Source organism: Fusarium phalaenopsidis (assembly GCF_050370095.1).
Source record: "Fusarium phalaenopsidis strain FUZ10S chromosome Unknown contig_32296, whole genome shotgun sequence".
Lineage (NCBI taxonomy): Eukaryota > Fungi > Ascomycota > Sordariomycetes > Hypocreales > Nectriaceae > Fusarium > Fusarium phalaenopsidis.
In genome coordinates, this window is record NW_028145408.1 from 756,066 (window position 1) to 780,480 (window position 24,415).

General features: G+C 52.8%; 7 protein-coding genes across 7 annotated transcripts; 4 read left to right on the top strand and 3 right to left on the bottom strand.

Moving 5' to 3' along the window:
• Positions 1 to 406: 406 nt before the first annotated feature.
• On the top strand, positions 407 to 2,851 carry LRP88_05831 (uncharacterized protein; the record flags this gene model as incomplete). Its single annotated transcript, XM_083242376.1, has 6 exons — positions 407 to 450; positions 505 to 970; positions 1,019 to 1,182; positions 1,234 to 1,367; positions 1,416 to 1,890; positions 2,203 to 2,851. The coding sequence occupies 6 exons, from the start codon at positions 407 to 409 to the stop codon at positions 2,849 to 2,851; spliced, it is 1,932 nt and encodes a 643-aa protein (XP_083101312.1).
• A 571-nt stretch (positions 2,852 to 3,422) lies between these two features.
• On the bottom strand, positions 3,423 to 5,250 carry LRP88_05832 (permease family-domain-containing protein; the record flags this gene model as incomplete). Its single annotated transcript, XM_083242377.1, has 2 exons — positions 3,423 to 4,785; positions 4,838 to 5,250. 2 exons carry the CDS (start codon positions 5,248 to 5,250, stop codon positions 3,423 to 3,425), a joined length of 1,776 nt encoding a protein of 591 aa, XP_083101313.1.
• Positions 5,251 to 7,871: 2,621 nt separating this feature from the next.
• Positions 7,872 to 8,543, bottom strand: LRP88_05833 (uncharacterized protein; the record flags this gene model as incomplete). The annotated part of the gene is made up of 1 exon (XM_083242378.1): positions 7,872 to 8,543. The coding sequence occupies one exon, from the start codon at positions 8,541 to 8,543 to the stop codon at positions 7,872 to 7,874; it is 672 nt and encodes a 223-aa protein (XP_083101314.1).
• A 1,814-nt stretch (positions 8,544 to 10,357) lies between these two features.
• Positions 10,358 to 11,122, top strand: LRP88_05834 (uncharacterized protein; the record flags this gene model as incomplete). Its single annotated transcript, XM_083242379.1, has 1 exon — positions 10,358 to 11,122. The coding sequence occupies one exon, from the start codon at positions 10,358 to 10,360 to the stop codon at positions 11,120 to 11,122; it is 765 nt and encodes a 254-aa protein (XP_083101315.1).
• Positions 11,123 to 12,051: 929 nt separating this feature from the next.
• LRP88_05835 (WD40-repeat-containing domain protein) lies at positions 12,052 to 13,392 on the bottom strand (the record flags this gene model as incomplete). The annotated part of the gene is made up of 2 exons (XM_083242380.1): positions 12,052 to 13,076; positions 13,131 to 13,392. 2 exons carry the CDS (start codon positions 13,390 to 13,392, stop codon positions 12,052 to 12,054), a joined length of 1,287 nt encoding a protein of 428 aa, XP_083101316.1.
• A 3,144-nt stretch (positions 13,393 to 16,536) lies between these two features.
• Positions 16,537 to 22,088, top strand: LRP88_05836 (uncharacterized protein; the record flags this gene model as incomplete). Its single annotated transcript, XM_083242381.1, has 6 exons — positions 16,537 to 16,586; positions 16,686 to 19,682; positions 19,746 to 20,143; positions 20,687 to 20,897; positions 20,966 to 21,280; positions 21,332 to 22,088. The coding sequence occupies 6 exons, from the start codon at positions 16,537 to 16,539 to the stop codon at positions 22,086 to 22,088; spliced, it is 4,728 nt and encodes a 1,575-aa protein (XP_083101317.1).
• An 807-nt stretch (positions 22,089 to 22,895) lies between these two features.
• On the top strand, positions 22,896 to 24,134 carry LRP88_05837 (PLC-like phosphodiesterase; the record flags this gene model as incomplete). Its single annotated transcript, XM_083242382.1, has 1 exon — positions 22,896 to 24,134. The coding sequence occupies one exon, from the start codon at positions 22,896 to 22,898 to the stop codon at positions 24,132 to 24,134; it is 1,239 nt and encodes a 412-aa protein (XP_083101318.1).
• Between the last annotated feature and the right edge of the window lie 281 nt (positions 24,135 to 24,415).

A 24,415-nucleotide genomic window follows, 5' to 3' on the forward strand; every position in this document is an offset into this window, starting at 1 on the left:
TTCCTTCGCGCACGACTCCTGCACACGATGTCCTTCAAAACTCTATCGAGCTATTATCTCCTTCCCTTTTCGTTCGACTAGTCATGCTGACTGTCATTTAGCAAAACAGTATTTGGAATTTTGGAGAGATGTGAGAGGACTTGCCGAGAACCTCGACATCCTCAGCAGCGTGATTACACAGGCGGATAATTCCCTCCAGAGAGAAAGACAAAGCGTAAAGACCAGAGTGCGATGGGATCGGAGATCACTGATAGAAATTGTCGGCGACTATGACGGTACACTTCGAGAATGCCGTGAACTTCTCGAATCAAACATACGGTATCGTGGGGGAAGCGGCCCGCTCCGAAACTTAGAATGGAACATCCTCGTTCAACCTACTGCCGACCGGCTGCGCCAGCGCATCATCTTGCACAACTCCAAGGTCCTCCATATTTTGAAACCGTTCGAGATGTAAGTATGACCGGTAGGGTAGTCGCTGAGGGATTTGGGCTGACAACCATGAAGCGATCTTCTCTATCGAGTACGACAAGACATTGAGTACATGCACGCAGACATCGCCTACAGGCTCGACGGCATTCATCATGATATCAAAAGACTCATGGGAGTTCTCATCCCTGACCTAGATGAAGCCCTAAGATTGCGAGAGCAGCACACAACGGTCCTCCTGGAAGTACCTATGAACCTGGCAGAGCAATTCCGATTTGCCGCCCTTACTGGCCATTCAGAGTATCGCACCGAGAGCGACTTCGACCTAAGCGAGCTATCCGATGCCTTCATCATGAACTTCAGAGGCAGCACTGTCAACTTCCAAGCCGGCATGCTGGTCACGGACCGTGTCCCGCCTATCGATCAATATATCAATCTCCTCAAGTGCATATGGCTGTTTAGAAGGATCCAAGGGTCTCGGGCTCTCCAGGAGGCGGATCGGGACATCTCGCACTGGCCCTCCTATGCCCGACAGCTTGAAGATGTGAGTAGCTCCGAGCCAGGTTTTTGGGATTGTTGCTAACCCTAGTAGGATCTTTCATTCGAGTGCAGTCGGTTCGGTCGCGAGCTTGTTAAACCAGAGTTATCTACCGCAATACTGAGGCGCGAAATGTTTATCATCTGGCCCGAGAAAGACCCGACTCCTCTGGTCGATGTGGTGACCCAAGACGAGATGATGCAGGAACTGCTCGAGGTGTAAGTTGACCCTGTTAGCTTCGAGTTGGATGCATAACTAACCGACTGTAGACCTCTAAGGGGTGCTCACCCAAATGTCGAAAAGAAGGCCAAGCTTCTCCGGCGTCTTGGTGCAGACGGACGTCGATTCAGGATCATCATGTCAGGCTCAGAGCAAACAGCATCTGGTCGGCCTAGACAACAGAGTATGCGAGATTCTGAGTCTCCATGGATTCATTACTGACACTTAGTAGCTGAAGTCATCGACTTCGATATTACTTCGGCCGTTGTTAATCCCCAATACGCCATGCCCGACCTCCCAACTGGCCCCGGTATACCACAAGAGCTCCTTATCCGCCGTGACGAGAGGCTTGCAAGAATGACCTTTATGGATATGAGCGACATCCTCAAGTTCCAACAAGCCATCACCGGATACAAGGTGTGGTCTACTTCTACATATCACGGGGTCGTTGTTGCGTTTGTCATTGGCGACAAAAAACTCATCGAGAAAGCCACCATTCAGCTCTGGGTTCCAAAGGAGACTGAGGGATCGCTCGTCACCAATAGTGATGCTGCAGCCAGTACCACAAGAAGTCCCAATGGCAGCCGACAGAACTCTATTGCTACCTTCAGCTCTGCCGTCCCTCAACGCCCTGGCCGCGGCTCCATCGCCTCGATCTCGACTACGCTTACCGGCAGCAACTCGCCACCTAGCAACAACGGTAACGGGTTCCCAGTATCATCTCCAACAATAATGTCAGGGAGCAGCCCTCTCAACGGAGGCAATGGGACTTCTTCCGGTCGCTTTTCGTCTCTCTCAACAATCCATCAACGACAAGCGACTAGCCCTGACGCGTTTGGCTTGCCAAGGCAGACCTCACCCGGGCCAATTCGGTCGTCGCCTCCAGAATGGCAGTCTCCTTTTGGAGGAGCTCCACCTCGTCAAATACCTCGCAAACCAGTCGGACAGCCCCCTTCCCCTCGTCGATCAAACACTTTAATTGGGACACCATCAAACAGTACAAACGGGACGAACAACAGGCGCTCCTTTAGCGTATCCAGCGGCATATCGAGCAACAGCAACTCGTCTAACAGTGACGGCCGCAGCATCAGCATCTCTACAGGAGCTAACACCACTGGAGTGCTGCTGCGCCGTCGACCCCCGAAGCCGATGCTTGTCCTGTTCACGCAAAGCTTTGAGACTGGCAAGCTATCCTTTGTGACTGTCCAGATTGACGAAGACACAAACTTGAACCCGGAACGTTGCAACTGTCGCAAGTCGGGCAAAGATGGAGCTGCCTGTGCCTTGGCGCCCATCGAGAAGCGCAAGGGTGACGCCAATCTCGCGGCTCGACGATATGAACCCTCGCTGTCTGATGGAGAGATGGACTGGAACATGGCCCGGCTGGCACTCAACAACCCTGTAGCAGCGAGCGACGATGTCAACTGGCCGAACCTCAAGCGTCTGTCCATTCAGTTCCCCAACTCCACTGCGAGGGAGAAGTTTGTTGGAACTCCGAACAAGTGTCGTTGCAAGATCAAGAAGCAAGGAGAGCTGCAGAAATGTATCCAAGAAGGTCACCGTGGGCAATGGGGACAAGTACAGGAGTTTCATAGGAGAGACGTCAACAAGTTCCACAAGGAGAAGAACGAGGGTCGACAACATGTCGTCTACGGAGGTATGAGCTGATGAGATTTTGTCTGTGAGATGCATGGTATGGGCTGCATCAGCGTTGAAGGAGTTATCTGGCTGGGTCGGAGCAGAGGAGTATCGGCGTTTGTCTCTATCTAGGGGAGGATGGCGTGAGGGCGTGCAAAAATCTGATGATATCTGAGGCACTCCCTTTGATGTAATTTAGGGCTAGCTTGAATCTTTGAAACCTGTTGATTGTGATATCTGGATGGCTTGTGCTTGCGATCTGACTGCTGCTCACGCGACATCACACCTGGGGGCTTCCTTGTCCCAAGCGATATCGTTCTGGGGACTGATTCGCACGCTTGTGTTGATGAGATTTGTACATCAGGTGAGAGATTGTGGCGTCTATCGGAGCTGCGGCAAGGCAGAAAGAGGGGTTCGAGATGCATGCCGTCTGTGTCTCGCATATGTTGGATCGGTCGTCAACTTCACAGGTCATGTTGAGTCCAGTTCAAGCCTAAATGGCGTTTATTAAAGGTACGGGTATATGTGTGTGTGTAGAAAGCCAGTGTGTTTGAATATCCTCCAACTCCTTTTCAAGAACGTAACGATCGTAAAGTGGTCATCAGCCCTGTTTCTGCTGCTCGATGCTATGCTCTCTGCTCAGCTCAGTGGTGGTCTTATCAGGCTGGGCCTCCTCATGAATAGCAATGTTCGTAGACGAGCGTCCCGCATCAATGTCGTCTTCCATCTCTTCAGGCAGGGCAAGGTTGAGGATCACGCAAATGATGGCAGCAACGGCGAAACCAGTCTCCATGATGAGAGTGATGGCATCCAAAAATCCCTGAAGCGAGCGGTTGTCGCCCTTGTAGGTAAAGATCTTGTCAAAGTAGTTGGGGACAAGAGTAGCTCCAAAACCCAGAGCGAAGCCAGCGGTAAGGATGAAGCGGTTGCGACGGGTAAAGGGCACGCCACGGGTGATGATAGACATGCCCGAGACGGCGACGGCGCTAAAGAGGAAGGTAGTCATGCCACCGAGGACAGCGGAGGGGATGGCGATAAGAGAGGCGGCGAACTTGGCAAAGACACCCATGATGATGAGGAACATGGCGCAAGCAAGACCAGCCTTGCGGTTAGCGCAGCGGGTAAGGACGATAACACCGTTGTTCTGGGCGAAGACGGACATGGGAGTCATGGTCATGAGAGAGCCGATACAACCAGCAAGACCGTCCGAGAGGATACCGCCCTGGATACGCGATTCGTACGTCTTTCCGGTAACTTCGAGTCTCGAGACATCGCAGGTGGCTGTAATATCGCCGATCGCTTCGGTAGCGCAGACGAGATAAACGGCCATGAGAGGGAGGACGAGAGGACCGTAAACGGAGAGCGGGAATGTGTGAACCCAGGCGAAGGAGGCCACAGGGGCAGCGTCAATGCCGGATCGATCAAAGTAACCGCAAGCAGCAGCAATAATGCAACCCGTCAACAATCCGATAACCACCGAGGTGGACTTCATGATAGGAGAACCGAATCGTTCGCACAGGATAATAGTCAGGAAGACGGAGAAACCCAAGCCCAGGAACTCTGCAGATCCCCAGGGGAGAGGGTGAGGTGCGTTGATATCCGGGCACATAGCAAACAGTCCCTCGGTAGCCGTCATGCAGACTCCGCTGCCGCCCATCCAGTTAGAGAAACCAGACTTGATGAGCTTGATACCAATGAGCATGACCGTGGGGCCAGTGACAATCGGGGGAAGCACCCGCAGCAAGAACTTGGCGGGAATGAATGAGATCAAGATGTTCAGAAGAGCACACACTGCAGATGTGCCGATGATGGCTCCGTAGCCCTTTGGACAAGGGAGGGGATTGCCGTCAGAGTCGGAAGGGCAGTAACCGTTGGCGTACATCTGAGTGAGACTGCCTTGGGCAACGGGAATGACACTGAAAGAGACACCGACGACGGAAAGCAGACCGGTGCCGATGAAGTACCTAAAAAGAGATCCAAGTCAGTCGAAGAATCAGGACACTGTTGGAAGGATGCGCATACGGGGTGCCCCAGATCTTGAAACGAGTGATCTGAACAGCAGAAAAGATACCTGAGACGATCAAAGCGGTCGACACAAGGTACTGCTTCTGATCAGGTAGCAGATTGGCGCTGCTGCTGATGATCATGGGAGGAGTAATAACACCAGCCAACATGGCCAGTGCATGCTGAAAACCCAGGAGAAGACCCAAGAGAACTGGCATCTTGTCGTTGACGCCAAAGAAGGGGCTCGCGTTAGTGCTCTTCTTCATGAAGGGCAGGTTTGGTCGAAAGAGGAAGCCATAGTTGTAGTCGCCAATGAGGCCATGCCTGGTGGTGAATGCTTTCCTGAGGCCATTGAGACGTTGGCCAATCGACTTTCTGGGTGCTTGCTCGGGCACGATGGACCGCGGACCTTGATCTTCATCCATTTTTGTGGTGTTGAAAGGAGGAGAAAGAGAGATGGGTCGATGATGGCTCGCTTCGACTTGATAAATATGGCCTTAGACGACGATCGTTGAAGGAGTCGACACTAGACAGGGGTTCAGCGTCGATCGACTCTTGTGCATGAACAGCCTAGAGCAAAATGGGAGACCAATTGGTAGGCAATTGGATGAGCCGAAGACGAGATGATGTCTGAATTGTCAAAACAAAAGTTGTAAATCGGCTGGACATGGACGAGTTAAAGTATAAAACGCCAACCGACTCTGCGCAAATCGGCCCAGAGTCAGAACAGCGTTCGGATGGGGCCGTTGTCGCGTGGTGCTGGAGCCTTTCGGAGCCGGCGGCCAACTTTGGCGCAGATAGTTCAAGGTCTCAGCACTGACAGCTTTGTTCCAGAGATAGCTTATCAGCCTCCTTCAGCTCGGTGAATGGCCAGGGATGGGGCTTCGAGTGGGCGTATGCGGGTCCCTGAGGCCATCTTCGGTATAGGATGACATCGAACGACAGGGACGGTCAGGGCAGATCATCTCTTGTGTCCCTGGTGAGCTTGCCTGCGCGCAGTAACTTTTGGTGAAGGTGTAACCCTGAGCTACATCTAGGATGCCAAAAATTTTCAGCTCGTTATCACCGAAGGCGGGGAGCATGTCGAAATCCGCCGACGGCGTGGGGGATAAGGAGGATGGCCTGGAGCAACCATTGGGCTGGGACCGAATCGACGGGTGCATCAGTCCATCGTCCGGGGTAAACTCTTCGCCACAGATTAGGATGCCTCGCCTAATCGCTGTCAAGAAAAGGTGGCGATGACAAACAGAGCTCGATTGGAAGGGTAATGCATGTGAGGGCTTCGCTTCGGTCCTCCAGCCCGCGCGCTAGATCAAGCATGGCCGGGGAAGGGGGCGCCATCGCGGAGGTTGTGGCACCAAGGACATGGATTTCATCGCTGTGGCCATCCAACTTGCTTCTGTTTATCTTGCAGGTGGAGGCAGTTCTTGGCTCCAGGCAGAGTTCACCGAGGCACGTTGCTGCCCGCGGCCACTGCTTAGCTCTGGGCATCCAAGAAGGAGTAGCGCTATCAGATAAGATAGGGCGAGTGCGAGACCCCGGGTTTCGGCCGCATCCGCTGCGATAGCAGAGGTGATTGGGATACCAGAGGACGGAGTCGGGCGGTAGCGCAAGCGTCGATGGCATCGAGATTTTAAACATAAAGGGACAACCCCGAAGTCGACGAACGGCGATGACCGTGAGAAGAGCTTGCCACGCAACTCATTCGTAGGCAGAAAAGGGAAATAGTTGACGGACGGACGGATGGATGGATGGTTGAGATCTATACAGAGAAAAAAGAAAGGAGAAAACGAGATTGCCGTAAGATATCCAGTCTCGCCATGTTATGAGATTGGCGAGGATGCTGCTGTCGTTTACGGAAGGTGCCTACGTGACAGTTAACCTTGCCCGGAATAATTGATGCGTTCTGCGATACTGCAGCACACAGTCGCCCCGGAATCGAGCGACGAGATGGAAATAAGGTGGGTTTGATCTCCGCGAAATTGTTTGTAACGAGATCAAAAAGATAAAAAAAATGGTATTACGTACGTGCTCGACATGAATCGTGAAGCCTCATGCTGTGGCTTCCCCAGATCTCCCAAGCCACAAGCGATGCAACCCCCCTCCCCTCCCGAAAAGCCCGCCTCCGCGATTTTTGGTCCGGGTTGCCCACTCGACAGCGTCAGCTGCTGCATCTCCTCAGTGCCCACAAGACTGCAACCAGGTCACGACGAGGGGTTGGGGCCAATTAAAATGCATCAAATGAAAGGTACTTAATGCCACACCTAAATTACATGGTGATAGAAGTCCCAACAATATTGGCTGTTACAAATCGCGACATTGCACAAGCGGCAGCCGTACCTAGTCTGCTTCCGGCTTTGGCAGTTACTGCTGAGCTCCTGGAAGGGACTTGTTTTCTCACCTTTTGACCTTATCTGCCCCTGCCGAAAGCCCTTACAAGCAAGGCAGGCTGAGTTTACCTTGCGATAGACATGATTGACCTCTCGATTGATGTGAACACGCTGTAAATTAGGGCTTTGAAGGTCACTCTCGTCGCCTGCTCTGTAACGTTGCCGCGACTGGCTTTTCTGGGCGTAGGTGTTAAATAACTCGTTGTAAATGCATTCTCGCCACTCTTTCTGAGTTGTGAATCGCTTCCAACTTGGCTCAGGACCCCGTAACTGAATAACGTAGCTATTGACGAGTGCAACGTCAAGCAAGAAGGTCCAGCAAAGAGCCTGCCAAGGGCCGCGGCGCAAGGGATGATCATACGCATAATATGACCTCAATTGATCGCCCCGATCAACGTGATTCATCTCATCATTATACTCGGCGGCAACAGTAGGGATAGAGATATCCTTAATAGCTTCATCGCCAAAGAAGCGGCGGATCTGACGGGCCTCGGGCTTCTTGGAGGAGGGCTTCTTTCTGCGGCGTTCAACGCGCTCCTCGCCGGAAAAAACGGTCGTAAAGAACAAGACGAGGCGGTTATCCTTCCAAGCGACTTGGTTGACCTTGTGAGATGAAGAGAAGACAAATTAGTAAGAGATTTATATGTGAAAGCGTCTTAGCGTGATACCTGATTGTCAGCCGTAGGGATCACCTTAACCTGGTTAAAGTCGTAGCTAGTACCTAGCCTTTTATCGCCTCTGAGATCGTGAACAAGCTCCTCGTTGATGCCGCTGTTAGCTCGAGCCGTGCCTGTGGCTCCGTGGCCATGCATGCGGAGGCTGCGGAAGAGATCTGCCGACGAGAAGAGGTTATCAACGAAGACGTGATATGTCGCTTTTGGCAGTGTATTTGCTAGGGCCACGACGACACTTTGGGTCGAATTCAACGGGATAAGCTCGTCTGTGGTGTCTCCCTTCGTGCGGCGGGTGCAGCGGCGCTTTGCAGGAGGAAGCTCAACACCAACGGCGCCGTATTGTGCGCCCGTGATGTGCCAGAACCAGTGGATAAAGAAGCCATGTTGTGCGATAACCCAGATCTTGAAGCCTCGAGGAATAGGCTTGCCCTTGACGACTGTTGTATCATTAGACCTGCCCGTATAGCGGATCATACACTCATCTACGGCGAGATGAGAGCCCGGGATGAAGATCTCCGCCGACGCAGCCTGTATATGATCAGACCACTCATCACAAGCTTGGAATACCTTCGGAAGAGGCGCAGTCTCGTCGATTTTGGTGTAGTCAAAGGGGCGAAGATGGCGGTGAAGGATATGAAACTTCCAATAGGGCATGAACTTGATGATGGAGTGTAAAGGGCGTTGTTCCCCCGGCTTTGGAGTACCCCAGTGGCTTTGAATGGTCCTTTCCTTATGTATACCCATATAAATTAGCACTCCAAGCCATAAATATACTTCTGCAACAGAGGTCCCTTGCCAAGCTCGTAGCCTTGCGTTCTTCGTCATCGGGTGTTTCCAGCTATCAACAACGTTATTTTCCTTGAGCCACGAGAGCCAGCTTTGAGTGTATTGGACCCATCTCTCAACAAGGGAAATAGGAAGGAAAAGCTGGAATAGCTGCAGCGGCGTTGGCGGCGGTGTGCTGATGTGAAATGTGCGTGTTTCTACAGGGAAAGGTTCAAAGTTGGTGCCGCGGTCCTTTTCGGCCGGAAAAACAGGCACCCGGGTGGGGTCATTAGGGTGCATTTGGTGGCTATGATCTTCCTTAATAAAGCTCTTGTCATCATAGGCATTGAGGGCCTGTGCCTCTTGTGGAATTAATAGAGAATTCATCGTTGACTTGAAAATGATTTCTATGGTGTTTTGGCTGTGATAGCTTCATTGAGCTAACTTTTCGTACCCCGCTTGTACTAAGGCTATCACGTGTTCAATGTGGGGTGAGGTACGGCTTGGAGCCTTAAGACCACTGATGGGATAGTACAGTACAGAGAGGGCAAACGATCAGCGTTACGGAGTAGAGACGTATAAATGATGGTATCCGGCCTCGGCGACTTCTCCGCATCGCAAGTTCATCTTTCCCAGGCCTTCCCCTACTATCCATTTCAGTCATTTTTCTCATTTCTTCCTTTTTCTGACTCAACCCTTCTTCGTTGTTGGTATCAATGATGTCCCCAAGAGGAGTGAGTTATCAGGTAGCCATTATCCTGACTGCTCAAAGCGTTACTGTCCAGACCAGGGCCCAGCTAGGGTACTATCTGATCTTGCAGTAAGTTCCATATAAGTTTGTTATCCCACTATGACAATGGAGATGCCCAATTGTCCCAAGCCTGTTAAGCAAGGGATGGCAGTCAAGCCTTTCTGGGCAACAACAGCCAATCATAGTTGACGGGTCCGGCTCCGATGGAAGCTAACAGGGGGATCCGCATCCCCGACACTAACACCTTGCATCCCCGAAGCCACGACTCCGGCCAAGACAGCCGACGGGACGGAAAGCCTCCTCACCCCTCAACGGCGGTCCCTCCAGGGTCCAAAGCTCCCCACCGCACTTCCCTTTGACGTCTTTTTGACATCAACGGGTCTATACCGTGGCCCTCCAGACCCCCTCTCTTTCGTCATTTTTTCAGGGTCTTGCAGGTTTTTTTTGTCCTTGATGCAGGGACCGAAAAGCAAGTTGGATCCAGTGGACTTCCTCTACTGTGCAGTAACAACGCAAGAGATTGGTTTCATTTGTTCCACGGTGACACTGCTCCGCTGTTTGACTCCCTAAGCCCAACGGGTAGCTTCTCATCCCGGGAGTGCCTTTGCGTGCTTTACGTTAGAGCAAGGGGTGGCGTTTTAATATTGTGGCGAATAACACAACAAAATGCTCCCATGGACAATGGCACGCGCGTTTCGGTTGCTGCTAGCAGTAGCAATATTTCGCTTCCAGGTCACGTTCATCTACCCATATTCTCTCCCCTCGCGCCATAGCACTCTACGCCTTACATGCCCCTTACATCTTACAATCTTATTTGTTCGTCAACTTCATCACCATCAATCCAACAAAGTTTTCTCTCGTCGATATTTGCATTGATGTCGTGCGCGCCCAAAGTCTCAATATTCAGATAAACGTCGCTTCCGCTTCGTCGGACGACAAGCGTCCGCCCGCCTTGATGATCCGCTCTGGCAGCACCATACAGAGGCTACCACCCCAGAAAGCCACTGATCCGGACCTCATCGCAATCCGCGCCAAGCTGCTCAACGCCCTCGCTGTCAAGGCCTCCACGCTCGTCACTCCTCGGTCCTCGCCCGCCGCTTCTCCCGCCGCAACTCCTCGTCTGCGATCCCGCCGTCCGGCCCACAGCCCGTCTCCCCGTGTCGTCGTCGGCCCCAAGGCCATCAACTTGCTGCCCGTTGAGCTGGCAAGTTTGCGCCTGTCGTCGCCGCTCATCGTTTCGAGCCCTTCTCGATTAAAGATCGCTCGGAAGATCCAGGCCATCATTCCCAATCTCGACACTCGCATCCTCAGCTCCGCCGTCATCACTGTACCTACTCGAATCTCCGGCCGAGACTGTGTTATTAGTGTCGGCAGTGGTTCGGCTGTGACTCTGGCCCGGGCTGTGAGTTTACGCAAGGGGATCCCGCACATTTGCATCCCGACAACCTTCAGCAGCAGCGAAATGATTCCCGAAAGCAGCACCCCAGTGCCCCGCGAGCGCGGTGGCAGTGAAGGAAGCAATTCAAGGGCAGCGAGGGAGATCGCTCGAGAGTCCAAAACACTCCCTGCTGTCATCATCTACGACGACGACCTCACCACGAGCTCATCAACCCGGTTCTCTGCTCCAAGCGACGAGGACATCATGGAGGACCGAGCCGAACCGCACCCCAAGTCAGAAGACGCCTGTTGGAGCTACATCAATCTTCCAGGTGTCTAGGGCCACAGGGTTCCCTACTCAGATTTCCCATCTCCTTAGACTCAGTACCTCCAGTCTTGTATATTGCGAGGAGCACCTGAGGCTCCGATTCTCATACTGTACCCCCGATGGCGCCGATTTCTCGGACTTGAGATGAATTTATGCGACATACACGACATGCGACCACTACCTACCGCCCCCAAACACCGTCGGGCATGCCATACGAGCCCGAGAAGCCAGTGTCCGGCCCGGCGAGTGTGCAAGCGCTCTACGGAACCCGAGACCTGACGCTTCTACAAGATGGCGACTAACGGTCGTCCCAAAGGATGCTCAAGACTTGAGCAGTTCTGCGGATGACGCCACCATTTGAGTCTCTGAAACCTTATGTTTCAAGAGCAGGAGCCATGGCCCCCTCTGCTCAACCTAAACAAGAGACCATCTCACACCTCGAGTCAAGACTCGGGGTTGGAAGAGACTCATCATTGGAGCCTGCCAGGCTTCAAACTATCACGGGGCCGCTGGGCCCCAGACTTCACACTCAAAGGCCGTGTAGTATCGGCCGAGGCGTGTTTTGTTTCGACTCGATGGAGGGGCTCTTGGTTATTTCACTTTGTGATGCCTTCGTTTCGGAAGACCACCAAATGCACACGGGTCGTTGGATGTCCGTCTCCTAGGACGGACTTCTTTGAATCGCCGGATAGCTAGCTTCTACTGCTAGTGTTATCAATAAGGCTCCTTGCCAACTTATAATTGCCCGACTCTGTTTCTCATCTCTGATTGCATGTGTGAATTACCAATGCCACCCGATACGACATGCTGGCTAGCAACTATCTCGGTTTGCTATCCATGTTTATAACCGTTTTTCCTTTCCTTTCCAGAGCCATGTTCACAGGGTATCACAACATGAGTTGTCCTCCATCAAAAATATCATCCACGTACGCCTCCCCTTCTTAATCCAGACCATCAAAGCCCATGATGCCGTGGGCTCCCATCGGTCCCAGCTTGCTGCTCTGCACCTCCTTGCGTCGCTTTGCCCGTCGCTTCATCTCGGCGACACGCTCGTCGTCGCTGTCCTCGTCGCTGTCACTATCCGCGGCTCGCTTGCCAGGGTTCAGTTCCTCATCGTCGCTGTCGTCGCTGTCATCGTCATCGTCATCGTCATTGTCGCTATCGTTGCCGCCTTGTAGCTCCGAGAGCTCCTCCCACAACTTGACAGTCTTGCCTCCAGCGCTAATAAGCCGGTTCTCCGAATCGAAACCCAGAGACACAACGCTCTCCATATGATCGTGGCGCAGGTTGGCCGAGACATCGACTTCACGGCGGACCAGGTCGACGACACGAAGGCTTCCATCACCGACGCCACAGACGACCTTCTTTCCGAGCCCCATTTCTTGGGGCACCAGCACCAAGGCGTCGATGCTTTCACCTCCGCTCTTCTTACCGCCGTCGACAATGATGCGCTCCTGTTGATCATCCCATGCGCCCTTGTCCCAGAGTGTCAGGACGCCGGATCCGGAGCCAATGGCCAATATGCCATTGTCACGGTGTCCCTTGGGACCCATACCGGGGACGAAGCACGAGGTTAGCAGCTCGTCTTCTTGATCCTCGCTGCGCACGAGCACTCCTCTCCTGACATCTGTGACAGCCAGGGTCGTACCACCAGTGCTGACCCATTGCTTAGGAAATCCGCTAGTGCTCTCCTTGGTAGGCGGCAGAGGTGTGATCGAGGAGACGTAGTCGGCGTGGGGGAAGTGGGTTTGGGCAGGCTTCTTGCCAGGAGCGCCGTCGCGAAGGTCAATGATGTGTAAAGCGCCCGAATCAGTCGCAAGAAGGAGACTCTGAGGGTTCAGGACGTGGAGCAGGGTGGGCGCATCGGGCATCGATGTTGTACTCGGGATTGCGAACTTGGAAATGACCTGGCCGGTGGTTGGTTCGAAATGTTTGACAAGCGAGTCGGTTCCGGCCGAGTAAACAGCTTTGTCCTGTCAGTATTGGCCTGAAGCGCAAATGAGGCTTCAACGGTGCTTACCTGAGCCGTCATGGGCATAGACAAGAGACCTGCAGCTGCCCTTGTGCCTTCGCGTGCGCCAGACAGAGTCGATCATGCTCTTTCCATCACTAAGGACACTGGTGTCTCCGTCGGCGCTCTCGTCAGAGCCGGTGCCGGGAGGCAATCGAAAGGTCTCGACATGTCCGCTGGAGAGACCAACGGTGAGCAACGGCTCGGTAGGGTGAAGGGCCGTAGCGAAGACATCGGCTGTCAGGGGCAGCGTGCAGGTGTTTTCGAACATGGTTGCGGATGATTGAAGGACGGCGCGAGTCGCAGCTTGGAAAGAATAGAGAACAGTATAAGGTAGGCGCAAAGAAACTGCGAATTAGAAACAGAGCAGGGGCCAATCAACTCCAGTGAGCTGAAGCGTTGACACTTTTGCCCGGATCTTGTACAATGGGAATGATGGGCTGGAGCCTGGTTGAAACTGGTCAACTGCAGATCAAGATGTTTCGCATCTGAGGCTGGAAAAAAAAAGATGGCAGCCCAGCTCCAGGAAGCTTGTACAGTGTCGATACCGCCGATAACTCTGATTAGGCACGGCGGAGGCGGGTACCTGCCTACCCTACAATTCTACGAAATGGCCTCTCACGGTAATTGACCAACGTATCACTCTATCACGACAACCCGAATGAATAACTTGAACACAAATCGTGAAGTATCTAGGTTGGCGCTTTATTACCGTATTACTTACGGTGGAAATAGGTTCGTGGTTCGTCCCAATCGCAATGTGGAAAAGCTTGTTCCAACCCTGCTAATCTTGCCTGTTAGAATGGGAGAATCGAGAAGTAGGTCTCAAATCGCATCTAATCTCCTTGAGTGCGTTAAGGCTTCGTGAGGTTACTTGACCCACATGACCTTAGTCATGACGTAGGTACGAGAGGGGTACCACATAGTGCTCCATTAATTATTTCCACCTAAAACACTATATAAATATTTTTAAAGATACTCATGAGCTCTCAATCAATCCCTAGTCAAGCACTAAGTGCCTCTAATCCAAGTATTATAATTACAGAAGAGAATAGCCGCCGCGAGCAGCCAGCCGATTTCACCTGCCGACCTATCTTCAACCCGGTCCCTAGCTGCGGCACCAATTTCCTCCCGGTGATGGTGCCCGATCGCGACCTCGAGGTCAAAGAGCTGCCCCAGCAGCCTCTTAACCTCTTCCATCACTTTATGCCTTATTTCCTAGTTACAAAATGGGTTAAATATACGAATGAATGGGTTAATCATTTACTTCGCAGTCGCAGCTAGAAGCCACGGGCTTAAATTCGCAGTTAGAAGCCAACCACCGTGCCAGAGGTATATCTATGGCTTGCGCTTCTAATTCATATAGGAATTCATAAGGAAATCACAATCTGAGACCATTGGAAGACTTCCCGGCTAGGGCACCAAGGTTCCGACCATTCAATCCTCAAAGTCATAACTTTTAACCGCTTTCAACTAATTCATCGGCACCTTCGGCTCTTCAACCCCTCAGCCTCGCCAAAGAGGCTACCAAAGCTGGCCTTACGAAGGTCTTTGCCGCCGTTGACGAGTGGTCTCGGCACCTACAATACGCGTCAACTAAATTCCTCAAGCCAGGCACAAATATCGCTATGGACGAGTGTATGATCCGCTATACAGGAAGGTCATACCAGACAACACGAGTCCCAAATAAGCCTATCCCCGTGGGCTTCAAGATCTAGGCCACGGCGCAAAAAGGCCTCTTCTTGCGGTGGCTTTGGCACGAGCCGAAGAAGAGATACGGTCCAGTTAGCCTCGTAACGCGGCTTCGATCTCAGAGAAGAAGGCGACTTTACACACACCTCAACCCAACACAAAGCGTGGTTATTGCCCTTATTAATAAGCTGCCAAAAGCCATATATCACGTCTTCATTAATAACCTCTTCTCATCCGCTAACCTCTTTAGAAGCCTCCGTCAATATAGCCACGGGGCCACAGGCACGGCCCGCCGCAACTATGGTATCTATGCCCCCTTCGCGAAGCTCAAAGACGATAATTCTGCCGGCCAGAGGCTCCTTCAGTTCAATGAGGTCAGAATGGCTCCAACAGTTAATAATAAGGTAGCAAGCTAAGTCAAATTTACCTATAAAACCCCTACTAATTTGACTTACTCTTCCCTAGGTCAACCAAATCGCGTAGAAGGATAACGCCCTCGTGCTCTTCTTATCTACTGTATTCAAAGGCGACGAGCTTATCATACGGAAGAGGAAAAGGCCAAATACAGATCAAGCCCGCGCACGGCCAATACAGCGTTTTTTTGGTGACGATGCCGTTAAGACCTTTGCGATCCCTTCTATCGCCGCTACGTACAACGATGAGATGAACCATGTGGACCGTGGCGACCAACTAAGGGCATCACGGGGCTATAGTCACTCAATTCGTCGTGGCCCTTGGCAGGCTATAGCTTGGACCTTCCTTCTTGACACAGCCCTCATCAATAGCTATCTTCTTCAGCTTCATGGGCAGCCAAAGTGGAAGAAAATACGGTCTCAGAGTGACTGGCGAGGCCGCCTTATAGATGACCTTATTGCGGCTTATTGGACTGGTCATTCCAGGCAGCGATTTCGAGCTGGCGACGAAAATACGCCTATGGAGCTGCATGAACGCGTCAAAAGAGGGAAAAACAGCCCTTGCCTTGCTTGTCAAGGACTCCGCTGCGGTCAAATTAGGTCACGTAGCAAGAGGAAGCCATTAGCCGGCGTCAACGGCAATACGAAAAGGAAGGGGCTGAAGAGGTCATCTTATGGCTGCAAGCAATGTGATGTTGCGATTTGTAACTCACAAGATTGTTGGGACTTCTATCACCATAGAAAATAGGTGGGGATTAAAGTACCTCTAATTTTCGCTATTTTAATTGGACCGGACCCCCTGTCGTGACCCTCACGAAGCCTTAACGCACTCAAGGAGATAGATGCTCATAAACAGGAATAGCATGATTAGCTAGAAGCCTCTCCACATAATGTCGTCAATGACATCGATCAAAGCCAAATAAGGAACACAAGACACTGATTATTGGTGGTGGCTCTATCCAACGATGGAGATCCATGTCCATTGCCATCGAAGTTCGATCCCGATCGGAGCCGACAAGTCAAATGGTGGCCGCCTGGCGCCGTAGCTCCCTTGGCTTAGTGCCCGTTTCTTCTGTAGATCTGGGTCTAGAACGACCCCACCTCCTTCAATGTGGCGATATCCATCCATGGCCGTACCTAGTCACTACCTACTACTGTATCTCCCTACTTACCTAACTTGCCTACTGCTCATATGGGTCTCAGACTGGTCTTCACACAAATCGAGACCGTCAATTGCTGAGCCCTATCTTTTTCCTTACATGCGCATGTCCGCTTCCGCAACCCTTGGCTCATGCGCATGAGTCTCGACCATGGCAGCTGGAGGGATCACGGAGGCAATTCGAGAACGAGAAACGTTCAAGTACGTCATGCCCCCTGTCAGTTTCCAGCTGGGCCCCTTCGTCACGACCACAAGCATCCTGGCGGTGCAAGAGTTCGTCTAATTCTCCGTCCATGTTAGATACGACTCGATCCTGATTGCCAACTCGGTCCGCAATGACATCGCAAACCCGATACCCTCGTCTGCACTGCATTCGTGCTCTGATCCATCCCTGACAGCCCTGGCTCAGGTCGCTGTCTTGAGATTAGGAGCCTCTCGTGCCCTCATCTCCTTGTTCGACTGCCAGCGTCAACACATCATCGCCGAGGCCACGCCTACGCTGAGCATATCCGCCAACGCCGAATCGCCAACCTATGACTCAGAGCGACTCTGGCTCTGTGGAACTTCCATCCCTAGGTCCTCTGGAGTATGCGAGCACGTTCTTACCCATCAAAGGTCGGACTCGACATCCGAACCACCTTCCGCTGGGGGGCTCCCCGTCACCGTCATTCGCGACCTTTCTGAGCACGTCGTCTTCCGAGAAAAGAGCTTCTACCAAAGCTGGCCCCGGAATCGGTTCTACTCGGGTGTACCAATCCAATCCCCTAGGGGCATCAACATTGGCGTCTTCTGCATTTTTGATGCGAAGCCCCGCTCGGGCCTGGATGATGCGTCCGTTCACCTCATGCAAGATGTCTCGAAAGCCATCCTGAACCATCTAGAACTGCGACGATCTGGCGAGGGCCGTCGCCCTGCAGAGCGCATGGTGCGTGGATTGGGGAGCTATGTCGAGGGAAAGGCCACAATGTCTGGCTGGCAGGGCAGTTTCAGCCACGCCTTTGACACGAATCCTGCCACCGAGGAGGGCTCCCTGAATTCTGGGCAGCAAGACTTGCAACGTCGACAAGATGAGGTTGAGTCCGGCTCCATCGTTGACACCACCGAGCCCGAAAAGATTAGACCGCTGGCAGAGCCTTTTATTCTTGCTAGTCCCACTGAGGCCGGGACATCCGCATCGTTTGGTCCATTGAGCGATCAATCAATACCACTGGTAGACCAGCCTCGACACGTACAGTTACGCCGAATTTTCTCAAAAGCTGCCAACATATTGAGGGAATCTATCGAGGTCGAGGGTGTACTCTTCTTGGACGCGAGCGTTGCATCCTTTGCCGGCCTCGTTGGCCGTAGAAGCCTACCACGGTACTCGAGTGCCAAAAGGCGGCCATCCTCCTCATCCTCTTCCTCTAACTATAGCGAGTTCAACACAAATCCCATATCCTCGAGCAATTCGGATACAGCGCCAGCTACCTGTAGTGTCCTGGGGTTTTCGACTTCTATCTCGTCCAGCATCGATGGCCAAGATCCAACAGCTCGCAATCAATCACTCCCTGAACGACATTTGCAACGATTGCTTCGCCGCTACCCAAAGGGAAAGATTTTCAACTTTGATCATCATGGGGTGTTGGCTTCGAGTAGCCGTTCCGGAGAAGAAGCCACGCCTGTTTCTGGTCAAGGTTCAACTGGGCACGAGAATGACCAGAGTGATCACCCAAAGCTCCCACGACGGCGTGAAGAGATATTTTCGCGCAAGAATGAGGGTAAAGTAATTTCAAATCTCTTCCCAGGAGCTCGCAGCGTCGCTTTCGTACCTCTCTGGGATTCAAACAAGCAGCGTTGGTGCTCGGGCTGTTTTGCCTACACCATGACACCCACACGCATCTTTACTGTCCAGGGCGAGCTCAGCTATCTGTCGGCATTTGGCACAGTCATCATGGCCGATGTGGCAATGATGGACAGCTCAATTGTAACCTCGGCATCCACCAGTCTTCTCAGCTCACTCTCCCACGAGCTGCGATCTCCGCTCCACGGAATCGTCCTGTGTGCAGAGCTCCTCCGCGACACTTCGCTGGATGTGTTTCAAGGCGATGTGCTTCGCTCTGTTGAAGTTTGCGGCCGCACTCTACTTGATACCATCAATCACTTGCTTGATTGGTCCAAGATCAACAACTTCATCCAGAGTCCAAGAGAGCCACCGACACATCTGACGCGGCCTCCGAGGCGGGGTGTGCAATCTCCGCAGAGGAATTCGGTGGCGGATGGAATGATGTACATCACTTCGGATCTGGACGTGGACATGCTGGTCGAAGAAATCGTCGAATGTGTCCATGCCGGACACACTTACCAAGAGCAATCCTTGTTTCGTTTCCGTAATCAAGAGTCACCGGAAAATAGTGATGCTCATCCGCATACTAGACTTGACGGCATAGATGCTGCGGAGAACTCGGGTGCGTTTGGTATTACAAACAGGTCGCAACCGAGCTCGGAAAGGGTCGTGGTGATTCTGGACATTGATCCTACAGTGGAATGGACATTCTGCTCTCAACCGGGGGCGCTTCGAAGGATCATAATGAATCTCTGCGGAAACTCACTCAAGTACACGAATCGTGGCTTCGTCAAGGTAGCGGCTTACCAAGAACCTCCAAGTCAGCGCGGGTCGAGAGATCGAGTTGTTCACATTGACATTATCGACACTGGTCCTGGAATCGGGCCAGATTATCTCAATCATAGTCTGTTCAAGCCCTTTACACAAGAGGACACACATTCTGCGGGAGCTGGTCTTGGTCTCAGTCTTGTGAGGAAGTTTGTCAGAGCACTTGGTGGCTCGACTCACATCCAGAGTCAGGTGGGTAAGGGGACGAGAGCGACCGTGAAGCTTCCACTTCAAGTTTCTAGTCTTGAGGCGACAGAGACGGTGGCCGAACGGGACGAGTTCAAGGCACAAGTGATTGAGCTGTCTCGTCTGCGCGTCGCGGTGTTGGGATTCTCGCCTTCCCATAGTGGTTTGGACCCTGCTCAGTGGAATTTGAAGGAGTTTGACGAACAGAGATCTCTGGAGAAGATATGCCAAGACTGGTTGCGCATGCAGGTTGTTGCTATGGATGAGAGCTCAGAGTTTCTGCCAGATCTGATCCTTTGCGACGAAAATCACGTCGAACTCCTCACGAAACAACCGCGCAACGAATCATCTTCTCCAGTCATTGTCGTATGCCACAGTGTGGCAGCAGCTCGCAAGAGGGAAAAATCGCACAAGTCACTGCAAAAACTCAACGGGGGCTTGTTCAGCTTCATCTCTCGCCCGTAAGTTAACCCCTCACACTTTTATATGATGATGGGCAGCTACTGATAGTCTATGATGCTTAGTATTGGGCCCAGGAAGCTGGCCAAGGCCTTGGTGCTTAGTTTTAGGCGATGGGTGAAGTTGCAGGCATCGGCTGCCGAGGTCTCGAGCATCTCGACAATACTTGACCGGCTCCCCCCGCCGCCAGAAGTTGATGAGACTCCCTACGAATCCGGTGACCAGCGCAGCAATGCCAAACGACCGCGTCTCGAAGTTATGGAATCCAATGAAGAAGTCAGAACCCCCAAGCCGCCGGCTCAAGAGAAACCCCAGGATACTCGCGAGCCCCGGTTCCTTCTCGTGGAAGACAACGCTATCAATATGAGGATTCTCCAAGCATTCATGAAGAAGCTTGGCCACGTATACGACGCAGCAACAGATGGGAGACAAGCCGTTGATTCCTACAGAGACGGAGGTGGACGTTATCGGTGCATTCTGATGGATATATCCATGCCGGTGATGGATGGATTCGAAGCGACTCGCCTGATTCGGGGGTTCGAAAAGGAGAAGCACCTTCCAAGGTGCCACATATTTGCCATATCTGGGCTGGCCTCGAAAGAAGCGCAAGAAGATGCGTTTGCGACGGGGTTGGACCTGTTCCTCTCGAAACCGGTGCAGCTTAAGGAGCTGAGCCGCATCCTGAAGAGCCATGGCATTGTCTAACGGACATATTAACGAAGCAACAAAGCAAGTAACGAAATATCCTGTAAACAGTATACCTACATTACCTACATTGTGGATAAATAACACAACCACCACAAGGCCGAGTCGCGTATTAGCTGGCTGCCATGAACTTGTCCCCGTCTGACTGAGTGAAAGTGAAGTCTGGGCGCTGTCAAGTATCGTAGAGATGAACAATAATGAGAATAGAGGAGGACACACGCTGTTATGACGAGTTGGAAGCACTGTGTGAGCTGCGACGGTCTGCGACCGGCCGTTCGTTACATGTACGGTGCGTGATCAGCTGCAGTGGCCAACGCCTGCGACTGGGTGGGTCTTCTTCACCTGTGGCCACCCAACCTCCCTTCCGCCAATATCAACATTGTTCTTGTCGTAATTGAGAGCGACAAGATGCATTTCGTGAGCATCTTCTGCGCATGGCTCATGGCGCTTTCAGCAATGGCGACTGCTGATCCTAGCAAAGAGCCTTTCCGCTGCATCATGTACCTGACTGGGTGAGTTCTGTTGCTTCACGAGGGATGCCATGAAGTTGGGGTTGGACAATACACTGACTATATCTCAGCCAGCACAATGTTGTTCCCCGAAAAGAAGACACGAGAGATGTATCCCACGTCATTCTTGCCTTTATGCGCTCTGAAGTCTTCAATGTCGACGAGACTCCCGATGAATTCCCTCTGTTCACCACGGTCAGCGAGGTCCGTTCTAGCTTCTCACGCGACACCAAAGCCATGGTGGCGATTGGAGGATGGGGCGACACCCAGGGTTTCGAGGAAGGTGCAAAAAGCGAGACGTCGAGGAAGCGATGGGCTCGTCAGGTAGCTGCCATGGTTGATGCGACCGGGACAGACGGCGTCGACATTGACTGGGAGTACCCAGGGTATGCTCTCTCTACTGACATGGCTTGAAGGCGCACTGACTCGAATCCTAGAGGAAATCGTGATGACTACAAGCTGATACCGAACTCAAAGCGCGAATGGGAGATTGAGGCCTTTGTCTCGCTCCTCCAGCATCTTCGCGCTGCCCTTGGGCCGGACAAGCTTTTGTCTGCTGCAGTGCCTGGAAAAGAAGTCGACTTGATGGCATTCACACCTGACACAGTCCCTAGAATCATGAAAGAGGTCGATTTTCTCAGCGTCATGACGTACGATCTGATGAACCGTCGCGACAACATCACCAAGCATCACAGCGGCGTTGCAGACTCACGGGACGCCATCCAGCGCTACATTGACCGCGGTGCTTCGCCAAAGCGGCTCAACCTTGGGTTTGGGTACTATGTCAAGTGGTTCATGACGGAACAATGCGATCCCTCAAACCCGATAGGCTGTCCTACTCAACTGCTCGAGGACCCGAAGACTGGGGCGGATCTGGGCAAGACGGGCGCCTTTAGCTGGCACGATGATATTCCCGGCGATGTGGCTGAATCGTTTGCCCGTGCACGAGATGAGGGGAGCTCTGATGGCGATGGGAGCTACTACTACTGGGATTCTCGTGAGCTCCGATGGTGGTCGTTCGATACTGAGCAGAGTATCCAGAGGAAGATGGACGACGTTGTCCCGCAGGTCAACGTGGGCGGTGTGTTTGCTTGGGGCCTCGGAGAAGATGCACCGAAATTCGAGCACTTCAAGACGACAACTGAAGCAGTTCGTAAGATACGAGCAGCGGATGGAGCTAAGGACGAGCTATAACACCAAGAGGCCGCTTCCACGTGCTCACCAAAATGCATGTGCAGGCTATGACATGACTGCCAAGCCTTGTCAACTCGGCCGTCCCGGATAGAGATATTCATCCGCGAATTAAAGACTTGTCCAGGGGACATTGGTGTTCACCTTAACCGGGATATGCATAGCTCTAGGCTAGGGTCCTCCAATTGAGCTCCTGCATGACGAATCATAAGCTTCAAACTAAACACGCATCGACCACGGCCGATCCTTTGAGTGCGACACTGCAGAGTATCTCCCCCGCTCTTGTCCTCCAACGATACCAGCCTCCTCTCCACACGTGCCCGTTGAGATACCGTTCCTCGTGGGCAGGGGAGCTTGTGTGCCCACCGCGAGGTCCCGAAACCATGTGTTCTTGCTGCAGACGTTGACCTGTGAAGTCTGTGATCGGCGTCATGATCCCTTCGCCTGGGTTGGGGCTATTCCAATCCTAAACACCGAGGTCTCGGCGAAGGACCACCAGCTGGAGCTCCCGCGGCGCCATGTCTGGTGAGGAATCGACCCGTCCCTGCGAGACGGGACCCTCGCTGCGACGTCATCTGGGTGAACTTCCTGAATAGGCTTATCCGTCGCGGATCACTGTTCGCTGGCGTTGCTGAACGTCCATAAAACCTGGAGGGTGCCCAGGCTGTATCGAGATCGTCCTGGTGTTTTGGTCAGCCTCAGTCTCAATTGCGGCCTCAATTCCTCGCTCCTCACCAGACCGACCTGGTGCTTTGGTTCCCTTGTGCCGTTTGTCTCTTGTGTCTATCAATTGACTCGTTCTCGTCCAAGATGCGCTTCTCGACTTCCCTCCTCGCCGGTCTTGCGGTTGTGAGCCCTGCTGCGGCCGCGCCCAAGCCCAACTATGGCGAGTACAAGCCCATCAAGCAGATCGAGCTTGGCCCACGACCCTACTTCCTCGCCAACAACATGGATGAGGGTCCTCTCAAGAAGAAGCTCCAGTCGTGCTCTGAGAAGCGTCAGAAGCCCTCGGAGTGGTCCATCGCTCACCGTGGTGGTGGTACCCTCATGATCCCCGAGCACTCTCTTGAGTCCAACCTTGCCGGTGCCCGTATGGGTGCTGGTATCCTCGAGTGCGATGTGGCCTTCACCAAGGACCGCCAGCTCGTGTGCCGACACTCTCAGTGCGACCTCCACTACACGACCAACATCGTCACTATCCCCGAGCTCAACAAGAAGTGCACGCAGCCCTTCACGGCAGCCAAGGACGGCAAGCCGGCTTCGGCCAAGTGCTGCACCAGCGATATCACTCTCAAGGAGTTCAAGACGCTGTGCGCAAAGATGGAGGGCTTCAACGCCAGCGCCACCAACGCCGTCGATTTCCTCGATGGCACGCCCAACTGGCGCACCGACCTGTACGCCACGTGCGGCACCGTCATGACCCTCAAGGAGCACATTGAGCTCACCAAGTCGCTCGGCCTCAAGCACACCCCGGAGCTTAAGACGCCCGAGGTCAAGATGCCGTTCCAGGGAGACTACACACAGGAGAAGTACGCGCAGCAGCTGATTGACGAGTACAAGGAGGCTGGCGTCAAGCCTAAGAATGTCTTCTTGCAGAGCTTCCTGTATGATGATATGCTGTACTGGCTCAAGGCCGAGCCCAAGTTTGCCCGCCAGGCCATGTACCTCGACGAGACGGGCGACACCCCCGAGACCTTCAAGACTGCCATCGCCAACCTTACCCGCTATGCTGCCGACGGTGTGAAATACATTGCGCCTCCTCTGCCATACCTCGTCGCTCCCAAGAACGGCGAGATTGTCCCCAGCGAGTATGCCATCCAGGCCAAGAAGCTCGGTCTCGACATTGTCACCTGGAGTCTGGAGCGATCCGGTCCCCTCAAGAACGGTGCGAACGGCAACTACTACTATGCCACCATTGCTTCAATCGTCGACAACGACGGCGACGTGTTCAAGCTGCTGGATGTGTTCCGACAGATTGGAGTCGTTGGCGTCTTTTCCGACTGGAGCGCTACTGTGACTTATTACGCCAACTGCTTTGGCCTCAAGTAGAGGAATGATGAGATGATAATGATTAGAAGATAGATTTGAAGAATTGAAGATGTCTCTTCTTGCACCACTTTTTGCTGCGTGTGCGTTGTCGTTCGAGGTGTTGATTAGAGTTAAACGTCTTTGTTCTAGAAGACGCCTCATAACGGTGGCTCATTAGACTTGCATCTCAGAACGACGTCAAGAAAGGGGCACCAGACAACTAACAAGGTTCTGGAAATATTGTTTCTTTAATAAACTCACAGCACTTCCTCTTTGACATTACCTCGTGGAGAGAATTACCC